This window comes from Mus caroli, unplaced genomic scaffold (genome assembly GCF_978045245.1).
Source record: "Mus caroli unplaced genomic scaffold, Mus_caroli_1 scaffold_77, whole genome shotgun sequence".
In the NCBI taxonomy this organism is placed as follows: domain Eukaryota; kingdom Metazoa; phylum Chordata; class Mammalia; order Rodentia; family Muridae; genus Mus; species Mus caroli.
The window spans coordinates 740,131-752,313 of record NW_028227332.1 but is presented as its reverse complement, the minus strand read 5'-3'; the positions used below and the strand labels follow the sequence as shown (position 1 = coordinate 752,313).

General features: G+C 47.7%; 1 protein-coding gene across 1 annotated transcript; it reads left to right on the top strand.

Moving 5' to 3' along the window:
- The first annotated feature begins 2,029 nt into the window (after nucleotides 1-2,029).
- On the top strand, nucleotides 2,030-9,516 carry LOC146999666 (uncharacterized). The gene is made up of 2 exons (XM_085834464.1): nucleotides 2,030-2,156; nucleotides 7,397-9,516. The coding sequence occupies exon 2, from the start codon at nucleotides 7,452-7,454 to the stop codon at nucleotides 9,096-9,098; it is 1,647 nt and encodes a 548-aa protein (XP_085690590.1). The 5' UTR covers nucleotides 2,030-2,156; nucleotides 7,397-7,451; the 3' UTR covers nucleotides 9,099-9,516.
- The last annotated feature ends 2,667 nt before the right edge of the window (nucleotides 9,517-12,183 follow it).

Here is a 12,183-nt window from a genome sequence, read left to right as displayed (position 1 = left end):
TCTGTCTCTCTCTGTCTCTCTCTCTATGTCTCTCTTTGTCTCTCTCTTTCTCTATCTCTGTCTCTCTCTGTTTCTCTCTGTCTCTATCTGTCTCTCTCTCTGTCTCTCTCTGTCTCTCTCTGTCTCTCTCTGTCTCTCTCTTTCCCTCTCTCTGTCTCTCTCTGTCTCTATCTCTGTCTCTCTCTGTCTCTCTCTGTCACTCTGTCTCTCTCTGTCTCTCACTGTCTCTCTCTGTCTCTCTCTGTCTATCTGACTCTCTCTGTCTCTCTCTGTCTCTCTCTCTTTCTCTGTCTCTGTCTCTCTCTGTCTCTCTCTGTCACTCTGTCTCTCTCTGTTTCTCTCTGTCTCTATCTGTCTCTCTGTCTCTATCTGTCTCTCTCTGTCTCTCTCTGTCCCTCACTCTGTATCTCTCTGTCTCTATCTCTGTCTCTCTCTGTCTCTCTCTGTCACTCTGTCCCTCTCTGTCTCTCTCTGTCTCTCTCTCTCTCTCTCTCTCTCTCTCTCTCTCTCTCTCTCTGTCTCTCTCTGTCTAACTCTATCTGTCTCTGTCTCTCTCTGTCTCCATCTGTCACTCTGTCGGTCTCTCTCTGTCTCTCTCTGTCCCTTCTGTCTCTATCTCTGTATCTCTCTGTCTCTCTCTCTGTCTCTCTGTCTCTCTCTGTGTCTCTGTCTCTCTCTCTCTCTCTCTGTCTCTCTCAATGTATCTCTCTGTCTCACTATGTCTCTCTCTGTGTCTTTCTTTGTCTCTCTCTGTCTCTTTCTGTCTCTCTCTGTGTCTATCTCTGTCTCTTTCTCTCTATCTCTGTCTCTCTCTGTCTTTCTCACTCTGTCTCTGTCTCTCTCTGTCCCTCTCTCTGTCTCTCTCTGTCTCTATCTCTGTCTCTCTCTGACTCTCTCTGTCTCTCTCTTTCTCTCTGTCTCTCTCTCTTTATCTCTCTGTCTCTCTCTGTCTCTCTCTGTCTCTCTCTCTGTGTCTCTCTCTGTCTTTCTCTGTCTCTATCTCTGTCTCTCTCTGTCTCTCTCTGTGTCTCTCTCTGTCTTTCTCTGTCTCTATCTCTATCTCTCTCTGTCTCTCTCTGTCCTTCTGACTCTTTCTGTCTCTCTCTGTCTCTCTCTCTGTGTCTCTCTGTGTCTCTCTGTCTCTCTCTATGTCTTTCATTGTCTCTCTCTGTCTCTCTCTGTCTATCTCTCTGTCTCTCTCTGTCTCTCTCTGTCTCTCTCTGTCTCTATCTCTGTCTCTCTCTGTCTCTCTCTGTCTCTCTTAATGTATCTCTCTGTCTCTATATGTCTCTCTCTGTGTCTTTCTTTGTCTATCTCTGTCTCTCTCTCTCTCTGTGTCTCACTCTGTCTCTCTCTGTCTCTCTCTCTGTCTCTCTCTCTGTCTCTCTCTCTGTCTCTCTCTGTCTCTCTCTCTAAATCTGTCTCTCTCTGTATTTCTCACTCTGTCTCTGTCTCTCTCTGTCCCTCTCTCTGTCTCTCTCTGTCTCTATCTCTGTCTCTCTCTGACTCTCTCTGTCTCTCTCTTTCTCTCTGTCTCTCTCTGTCTCTCTCTGTGTCTTTTTTTGTCTCTCTCTGTCTCTCTCTGTCTCTCTCTGTCTCTCTTAGTCTCTCTCTGTGTCTTTCATTGTCTCTCTCTGTCTCTCTCTGTCTTTCGGTGTCTCTCTCTCTGTCTCTCTCTGTCTCACTCTCTGTCTCTCTCTGTCTCTATCTCTGTCTCTCTCTGTCTCTCTCTGTGGGGCGCCGCTAATCTTCCGGTGCTGAGTCATTTCCTCAGCACCAACTAGTAAACACCTAGTTTGCGCCTGCGCTGGAAATCCCCGCCCCGGGCAGCTCCGCCTCAGGGATGGGGTGATCAGTGTTGAGCCAATCATGGCTTGCTACGTCCGAGGCGGGGAGAATTTCTTATAAAAGGGAGGGGCTCGGATTGCCTGGGGTCTCCGGTTGTGAAGCTTATGCTCTTCCTCTCAAGACGCATAAAGCTTGCTGCAGAAGAACCCTATCGTGTGTGGTGTCCTCATTCGCGGGCGATTCAGAGAACACTCACATCTGGTGCCGAAATCCCGGGAAAACGAAGAACAGAAGAACATCGCGAGCACCGTCGGAGATCCCTCGGTGACGGGGAGGGTCCAGAACTGCAGGAACTACGTCTCGGAAAGGTATGCCTGAATTTTACCTGACCCTTTCACACTCCCTTCAACTAACTGGGCCGTGGGAGGGATTGCCCGAGGCTTTAATTATCGTCCTCGTGGCCTTGGTTGTATGGTTCCTAGCCCTCTTCTTTTGTGAACATAGAAGGTTGTGTTAAATTGAAGTTCTTAATTGCAGTCTCCTTTAGAGTATCATGGGGGCTTCTCAATCAGTACAAACTTCATTAAAAGAACTTCTCAAAAGAAGGGACCTGAAGCTTGGGGATAGAGTTCTTCGCCGCTTTGTTGAGGAAGTTGATCGAGTAGCTCCCTGGTATGCGGTGTCAGGATCTCTGACACTGCTGTCATGGAATAAGCTAGGCAACGATCTAGAAACCTGTTCAGACCTCAGGTTGGGAGTTAAGGCCATATGGAAACTAGTTAAGAGTTGTCTTGAAGATGAGGCCTGTGAAGAGGAGCGAAAGAAAGGGCAAAAGGTTTTAGAAGCTATGCAGGAAGGTATGTCAGAATCCGAGCGTAGTGAGAGGATGGGTGTGCGCACAAAAACCGTAAAAAAGGCAAAAAAGGGAAGTGAAAAAGGACCTCCCGGGAGAAATAGAAAGGGAGAGAAGGGGAGCAGCAAGCCCGGGTTATATCCGACCCGAGAACTGGCTGCCCTCCACCTAAGAGATACCTCGGATTCTTCTGAAACCGAGGATAGTAAACTGACCTCGGAGGAAGAGGGCGAGTTAGAAGAAGAAGCAGATAGATCTAAAGGAGAAAGGTATCACCCAGATGAAGGCGGGCGACCTAAGTCAAGTAAGCCTGCGACCGGTGTCTTCTTTAAGGATAGGAGATTGTTGGCTGCCGCCATTCCCTCCGCTCCCCCACCTTATGAGGCCCGGTCATCCACAACTTCCTTTTTTCCCCAAAAGATCCTCCGCAAGCTACAATTAGCGTTTCCTGTTTATGAACAAGAAGGGGGGAGAATCTACGCTCCTGTAGACTATAGTCAGATAAAAGATCTTGCAGAATCCGTAAGAAAATATGGTCCCAATGCTAATTTTACTATTATGATTCTTGAAAGGATGGCACAAACTGCCATGACACCTAGTGATTGGCAAATGGTGGTTAAGGCCGCCTTGCCTACTATGGGACAATACATAGAATGGAAAGCCTTGTGGCATGAGGCAGCCCAGTCCCAGGCCAGGGCCAACGCAATAGCCCTTACGCAAGAGCAGCGGGATTGGACATTTGACCTTTTAACAGGCCAAGGCCCGTGGGCCGCAGATCAAATTAATTACCATTGGGGGGCGTACGCCCAGATTTCCAGCACAGCCATACGGGCCTGGAAGTCACTTAATCGCAAGGGAGAAACCACCAATCAGCTTACAAAAATTGTTCAAGGGCCCCAGGAGCCCTTTGCCGACTTCGTCGCACGCATGATGGAGGCGGCAGGAAAAATCTTTGGGGACCCAGAGGGGATAGGACCCTTTATTGAGCAACTGATTTTTGAACAAGCCACCCAGGAATGCAGGAATGCCATTGCTCCTAGAAAATCAAAAGGGTTGCAAGAATGGCTAAGAGTGTGTAGAGAGATTGGAGGTCCACTTAGCAATACTGGCCTCGCGGCCGCCATCATGTTAGCACAAAAGCATCCTCCACAAAAGAAGACCGGTGAACGGACCTGTTTTAATTGCGGTAAGCCTGGACATTTCAAAAGAGATTGCAAAGCCCCAGACAAGAAGGGGGGGGGTCTTGACCCTCTGCACGAGGTGTGGTAAAGGGTACCATAGAGCAGATCAATGTCGCTCAGTGCGAGATATACAGGGAAGGCTTTTGCCTCCATTAAATGTTCCTGCTCCCAATGTGTCAAAAAACGGGTCATTGGGCCCACGGTCCCAGGGCCCTCAAAGATATGGGAACCGGTTTGTCAGAACCTCCGGGATGGCGGAAGAAGCGACCCAGGAAGACCCACAAGGGTGGACCTGCGCGCCGCCTCCGACCTCCTACTAATGCCCCAAATGAGTATCCAACCAGTACCTATAGAGCCAATGTCACCTTTGCCCCCTGGGACCATGGGCCTTATCCTCGGACGAGGATCACTCACCTTACGGGGCCTAGTGGTCCATCCTGGGGTTGTTGACCACCTACATTCCCCCGAAATACAGGTCTTATGTTCCAGCCCCAGGGGCGTGTTTTCCATCAGTGCAGGAGATAGGATAGCTCAATTGCTGCTCCTCCCCGACACCCTCTGGGAGGGCTCCCCAGGCCCCAGTCCCAAAACGATGGGGTCGTCAGGAACTGATTCAGCCTACCTTGTTGTATCCCTGAATGAAAGGCCCAAACTCTGCCTCGAAGTAAATGGAAAAAGGTTTGAAGGTATTCTTGATACCGGGGCAGACAAAAGTATTATATCCACGCACTGGTGGCCAAAAGCTTGGCCCACTACAAAATCGTCCCACTCTCTACAAGGCCTGGGATATCATTCATGCCCTGCCATAAGCTCAATGAGTTTGACTTGGAAGGCTCCTGAGGGACAAAAGGGTAAGTTTGAACCTTATGTGCTCCCGCTCCCAGTAAACCTTTGGGGGAGAGACATTATGCAACATTTGGGCCTAACCCTGTCCAATGAAAAAATTGTGTTGGGGGAAGGCTTGAACAAGGCAAAAAACATGATGCTAAAGATGGGCTACAGGACAGGCAAAGGATTAGGACGGTCAGAGCAAGGAGGAATTGAGCCTATTTCACCAGTAGGAAATATAGCCCGACAAGGACTGGGTTTTTCCTAGGGGCCATGGGGACGGTTCGGCCTATACCGTGGAAAACAGAGGACCCGGTGTGGGTCCCTCAATGGCCCCTATCCTCTGAAAAAATGGAGGCCGCAATACAATTAGTAAATGAACAACTAAAATTGGATCATATAGAACCTTCTACCTCCCCCTGGAATACTCCCATATTTGTTATTAAGAAAAGATCAGGGAAATGGAGGTTGCTCCATGACCTTAGAGCCATTAATGAACAAATGCATTTGTTTGGCCCTGTGCAAAGAGGCCTTCCTGTGCTCTCCGCCCTGCCCAGGGGTTGGAATTTGATTATAATAGATATTAAAGACTGTTTCTTTTCTATACCTCTATGTCCAATAGATAGGCCCAGATTTGCTTTCACCATACCCTCTGTTAATCACATGGAACCCGATAAAAGGTACCAATGGAAGGTTCTACCACAAGGAATGTCCAACAGCCCTACTATGTGCCAACTTTATGTGCAGGAGGCCCTTTCTCCAGTAAGGGATCAATTTCCCTCGTTAGTCATGCTCCATTATATGGACGACATCCTTCTGTGCCACAAGGACCTTGGCCTGCTTCAAAGGGCCTACCCCCTTTTACTTAAAACTTTGAGTCAATGGGGACTTCAAATAGCTGTAGAAAAGGTCCAAATTTCAAATACTGGACAGTTCCTGGGTACCATGGTGACACCAAATAACATCATACCTCAAAAATTAGAGATAAGAAGGGACCACCTCCATACCCTAAATGATTTTCAGAAATTGTTGGGGGACATTAACTGGCTTAGACCCTTTTTAAAAATCCCCACTTCGGAATTAAGATCTTTGTTCAATATCTTAGAAGGAGATTCGCACATCACGTCCCCCCGAACATTGACTCCAGCTGCTGATCTGGCCCTACAAAAGGTGGAAATAGCCCTGACACAAGCGCAGTTGCTCCGTATCGAAGAATCACAACCCTTTAGTCTGTGTGTCTTACAAACTGCCCATTTGCCAACTGCCGTTCTTTGGCAGAATGGGCCCCTGCTATGGGTTCACCCAAATGTATCCCCAGCAAAAATAATACATTGGTATCCTGAAGCCATAGCTCAGCTTGCACTCAGAGGCTATAAAGCAGCCATCACCCATTTCGGGCGTAGCCCCCACCTCTTGGTGGTGCCTTATACCTCTGTGCAAGTTCAGACCTTGGCCGCCACATCTAATGACTGGGCTATACTAGTTACAACTTTCCCTGGAAACATAGACAATCACTATCCCAAACACCCGATCCTACACTTTGCCCAGAGCCAGTCAATTGTGTTCCCGCAGGTAACGGTAAGAAACCCAATTAAGGAAGGGCTCATGGTGTATACCGATGGCTCCAAGAATGGTATAGGGGCCTTTGTGGTCAATGGCAAAATATGTTCCAAACAATATAAAGAAGCATCACCTCAAGTAATAGAGTGTCTAGTGGTTCTGGAGGTATTAAAAAACCTTCTCTGAACCCCTCAATATTGTGTCAGATTCTAGTTATGTAGTAAATGCAGTAAACTTGCTGGAGGTGGCTGGGGTAATCAAACCCTCTAGCACTTTAGCACAAATTTTTCAAGAAATACAATCAGTGTTGCTTCAAAGAAAATTCCCAGTTTTCATCACTCATATCAGGGCTCATTCAGGCCTACCTGGCCCCATGTCCCTGGGTAATGACTTGGCAGACAAAGCCACCAAATTAATAGCCACAGCCCTGTCATCCTCTGTGGAAGCTGCAAAAGGATTCCACAATCGCTTTCATGTAACGGCAGAAACGTTGCGCCGTCGCTTCTCCTTGACTAGGAAAGAAGCTCGTGACATCGTCACTAGCTGCCAAAATTGCTGTGAATTTCTGCCCCTCCCTCATGTGGGGATCAACCCCCGCGGCGTTCAGCCTTTACAAATATGGCAAATGGATGTCACACATGTCCCCTCCTTTGGCAAATTACAATATCTTCATGTGTCCGTCGATACCTGCTCTGGCATTATTTTTGCATCTCCCCATGTGGGAGAAAAGGCAACACATGCAATCCAACACTGCCTCGAGGCTTGGAGCGCTTGGGGACAACCTAAATTTATTAAAACTGATAACGGACCAGCTTATACTTCACAAAAATTTCAAAGCTTTTGTCGCCAAATGGGAGTAACGCATCTAACTGGTATCCCATATAACCCACAAGGTCAAGGCATTGTTGAGAGAGCACATCGGACCCTTAAATCTTATGTTGTTAAACAAAAAGGGGGCGCTGATGAAGCTATACCCCGTACGCCAAAGGTGTCTGTGTCATTGGCACTATTCACCCTCAATTTTTTAAATCTTGACGCACACGGCCATACTGCGGCAGAACGACATTGTTCTGAACCAACTAGACCCAAAGAATTAATAAAATGGAAAGATGTCTTAACCAACAAATGGAGAGGCCCGGATCCTATTCTAATAAGATCCAGGGGAGCTGTTTGTGTTTTCCCGCAGAACGAACAAAATCCATTCTGGGTCCCAGAAAGACTAACACGATCAATACCCCAAGATGATGAAGATCGCCCTGCTGATATTGGGAATCACCCTGCCCCTGCAAGTGACATCCAAACGGGAGGAGCTCCGATGGGGAATAATGTCGACGTTCCCGCTGCCAATGCCAGTGACACATGATGCGCAAGTATTCCCCCGCTTGTTTGTGACCGAAGATACCTTAGGTTTACCATATTTACCATGGGACCCACAAGCTGAACGGGTAATAGATAATAGAACCTTTATATTTAAAGGGAGCTTGTGTTTCATCAGCGGCAACCCATCAAATTACTGTATTGGGTTATTGTCACAGGTCTCTACACTCATTTCCAATGTATGGGCCGCTAATGGAACCCACTGGTGTGCAAATGCAACTTCAATTATAGCAGTTTGGCCTAAAAGCATTATCCAACTTGTTAAACAACCCAAATTGGCACCCTTTTGCTCTACCAAGGAAGAGACATTGTCAATCTTACCATGGTCCGGTTGCCAATCTCGCAGAACAGGGACTATTGGGAATCACTTTACCTTTTCTCCCCCTCTGGCCAATGGATCATTCCATATTGCAAAACTCAATGGTCTGGATAACCCCAGGGCCACCGGCAACCCTTTTGATTTGTGGTTGCTGTGCGGCCTTAATGGCAGTTGCACAGATTTAACCCCCATAGGCTTTGTGCAAGGAGCACGTATTAGAAAGGGGGTATTGTGCTCACAGTCATTTGGCGATGAGTCCCCCTGGGCCTTCCAACAGACTAAGGATTTTGGGCCGGTGCCTGTATGCGTTTGGCCCCCTTTTTTATGGGTAGTTAGTAATTCCACCAGCTCACATGATTTTAGTCAGTTAAATTGTAGTGAGAATGCCTGTTATTATGTGATGTGCTGGAATGCTACTAAATTTCCTTTAGCTTTGATAATGCGCTTGCCCCGATTTATTCCGGTCCCGGTGGTGGCGCCCAGCTCTTTGGCCTTGTTTAGAGAAAAAAGAGATTTTGGAGTATCGGCAGTTATAGTTGGTACCTTAGCGGCAGTGGGGATCACTGCCTCGGTTACCGCCTCTGCGTTAGCTTTGAGCGGGACAATACAAACGGCCGATACCATCAACCAACTCTCGGCCTCAATCACTGTAGCCATGGATAAGGGGCATTTCGCATACTCCCAATTACAGGGGGGTCTGTTATTGGTGAACCAACGTATAGACTTGGTTCAAGAACAAATAGACATTCTTTGGCAAATTGCCCAATTGGGATGTGAAATGAAACTGCCAGGCCTCTGTATTACCTCCATACAATTTAAAAATTTTACCCGTGCTGCAAACCTTTCTAAGAATTTGTCCTTACAGCTGAGAAATAATTGGTCGATGGAATTTGATCAGACTCTCCAAGAGCTTCGGATGGCTATAGTAGAGATCAACTCCACGCGACTTGATTTTTCCCTGACTGAAGGCTTCGCGTCCTGGATTTCATCGGCCTTCTCTTATTTTAAAGAATGGGTGGGGGTGGGCTTATTCGGAATCCTCCTCTGCTTTGGACTGGCACTTAGCTTAGGGTTAATCTGCAAATTATATAAGAAAAACAATAGAGACAAAATCATGATATCCCAGGCGCTTGCTGCCCTGGAGCAGGGGCAATCTGCACAGGTATGGTTGGCGGCGCTTAAACAAAATTGATTTGCACCACTGGTCGCTGGCTGCCCACGCCTTAGCGGGTGAGCTTCAGCAGCCCTAGAGGATTGTAGAGCAATGCATCGCACAGGTGGTCCCCCCGTCCCACCTGGGGAATATGCCGTCTAGTGGGGGTTTCCTGCCCTAGTCTTCCCCTCCTCGAAAAAATGGCAGAGGGACAGGTCGGAGCAACTTCGGGTCCCACTCAAGCCTAGTTGTTGCTTGCGGACATAGTTCTTACATCTCTGAGTAAGAGGATTCGGCCAATGTTCCCGTCCTCTCATACTGGGTGTCCAGTTGGTTTTATTAGACAAAAAAGGGGGAGATGTGGGGCGCCGCTAATCTTCCGGTGCTGAGTCATTTCCTCAGCACCAACTAGTAAACACCTAGTTTGCGCCTGCGCTGGAAATCCCCGCCCCGGGCAGCTCCGCCTCAGGGATGGGGTGATCAGTGTTGAGCCAATCATGGCTTGCTACGTCCGAAGCGGGGAGAATTTCTTATAAAAGGGAGGGGCTCGGATTGCCTGGGGTCTCCGGTTGTGAAGCTTATGCTCTTCCTCTCAAGACGCATAAAGCTTGCTGCAGAAGAACCCTATCGTGTGTGGTGTCCTCATTCGCGGGCGATTCAGAGAACACTCACATCTCTCTGTCTGTCTCTGTCTGTCTATGTCTATCTCTGTCTCTCTCTGTGTCTCTCTGTGTCTCTCTGTGTCTCTCTCTGTCTCTATCTCTGTCTCTCTCTGACTCTCTATGTCTCTCTCAATGTATCTCTCTGTCTCTCTCTGTCTCTCTCTGTCTCTCTCTGTCTCTCTCTGTCTCTCTTAGTCTCTCTCTGTGTCTTTCATTGTCTCTCTCTGTCTCTCTCTGTCTTTCGGTGTCTCTCTCTCTGTCTCTCTCTGTCTCACTCTCTGTCTCTCTCTGTCTCTATCTCTGTCTCTCTCTGTCTCTCTCTGTCTGTCTCTGTCTGACTATGTCTATCTCTGTCTCTCTCTGTGTCTCTCTGTGTCTCTCTCTGTCTCTCTCTGTCTCTATCTCTGTCTCTCTCTGTCTCTCTATGTCTCTCTCAATGTATCTCTCTGTCTCTCTATGTCTCTCTCTGTGTCTTTCATTGTCTCTCTCTGTCTCTCTCTGTCTTTCGGTGTCTCTCTCTCTGTCTCTCTCTGTCTCACTCTCTGTCTCTCTCTGTCTCACTCTCTGTCTCTCTCTGTCTCTCTCTGTATCTCTCTGTGTCTCTCTGTGTCTCTCTGTGTCTCTCTCTGTGTCTCTCTGTGTCTCTCTCTGTCTCTCTCTGTGTCTCTCTGTGTCTCTCTGTGTCTCTCTGTCTCTCTCTGTGTCTCTCTCTGTCTCTCTCTGTCTATCTCTGTCTCTCTCTGTCTCTCTCAATGTATCTCTCTGTCTCTCTATGTCTCTCTCTGTGTCTTTCTTTGTCTCTCTCTCTCTCTCTCTGTCTCACTCTTTCTCTCTCTCTGTCTCTCTTTGTCTCTCTCTCTGTATCTCTCTGTCTCTCTCTGTCTCTCTCTGTCTCTCTCTCTGTGTCTCTCTCTGTCTTTCTTTTTCTCTATCTATATCGCTCTCTGTCTCTCTCTGTGTCTTTTTTTGTCTCTCTCTGTCTCTCTCTGTCTCTCTCTGTCTCTCTCTGTCTCTCTTAGTCTCTCTCTGTGTCTTTCATTGTCTCTCTCTGTCTCTCTCTGTCTTTCGGTGTCTCTCTCTCTGTCTCTCTCTGTCTCACTCTCTGTCATTCTCTGTCTCTATCTCTGTCTCTCTCTGTCTCTCTCTGTCTGTCTCTGTCTGTCTATGTCTATCTCTGTCTCTCTCTGTGTCTCTCTGTCTCTATCTCTGTCTCTCTCTGTCTCTCTATGTCTCTCTCAATGTATCTCTCTGTCTCTCTATGTCTCTCTCTGTGTCTTTCTTTGTCTCTCTCTGTCTCTCTCTTTCTGTGTCTCACTCTGTCTCTCTCTGTCTCTCTCTCTGTCTCTGTCTCTGTCTCTCTCTCTCTGTCTCTCTCTGTCTCTCTCTCTAACTCTGTCTCTCTCTGTATTTCTCACTCTGTCTCTGTCTCTCTCTGTCCCTCTCTCTGTCTCTCTCTGTCTCTATCTCTGTCTCTCTCTGACTCTCTCTGTCTCTCTCTTTCTCTCTGTCTCTCTCTGTCTCTCTCTGTGTCTTTTTTTGTCTCTGTCTCTCTCTGTCTCTCTCTGTCTCTCTCTGTCTCTCTTAGTCTCTCTCTCTGTCTTTCATTGTCTCTCTCTGTCTCTCTCTGTCTTTCGGTGTCTCTCTCTCTGTCTCTCTCTGTCTCACTCTCTGTCTCTCTCTGTCTCTATCTCTGTCTCTCTCTGTCTCTCTCTGTCTGTCTCTGTCTGTCTATGTCTATCTCTGTCTCTCTCTGTGTCTCTCTGTGTCTCTCTGTGTCTCTCTCTGTCTCTATCTCTGTCTCTCTCTGACTCTCTATGTCTCTCTCAATGTATCTCTCTGTCTCTCTCTGTCTCTCTCTGTCTCTCTCTGTCTCTCTCTGTCTCTCTTAGTCTCTCTCTGTGTCTTTCATTGTCTCTCTCTGTCTCTCTCTGTCTTTCGGTGTCTCTCTCTCTGTCTCTCTCTGTCTCACTCTCTGTCTCTCTCTGTCTCTATCTCTGTCTCTCTCTGTCTCTCACTGTCTGTCTCTGTCTGACTATGTCTATCTCTGTCTCACTCTGTGTCTCTCTGTGTCTCTCTCTGTCTCTCTCTGTCTCTATCTCTGTCTCTCTCTGTCTCTCTATGTCTCTCTCAATGTATCTCTCTGTCTCTCTATGTCTCTCTCTGTGTCTTTCATTGTCTCTCTCTGTCTCTCTCTGTCTTTCGGTGTCTCTCTCTCTGTCTCTCTCTGTCTCACTCTCTGTCTCTCTCTGTCTCACTCTCTGTCTCTCTCTGTCTCTCTCTGTATCTCTCTGTGTCTCTCTGTGTCTCTCTGTGTCTCTCTCTGTGTCTCTCTGTGTCTCTCTCTGTCTCTCTCTGTGTCTCTCTGTGTCTCTCTGTGTCTCTCTGTCTCTCTCTGTGTCTCTCTCTGTCTCTCTCTGTCTATCTCTGTCTCTCTCTGTCTCTCTCAATGTATCTCTCTGTCT

Excerpts from the sequence above, each read along its gene's own strand:
- LOC146999666 (XM_085834464.1), top strand. The coding sequence starts at position 7,452 with ATGATGAAGATCGCCCTGCTGATATTGGGAATCACCCTGCCCCTGCAA.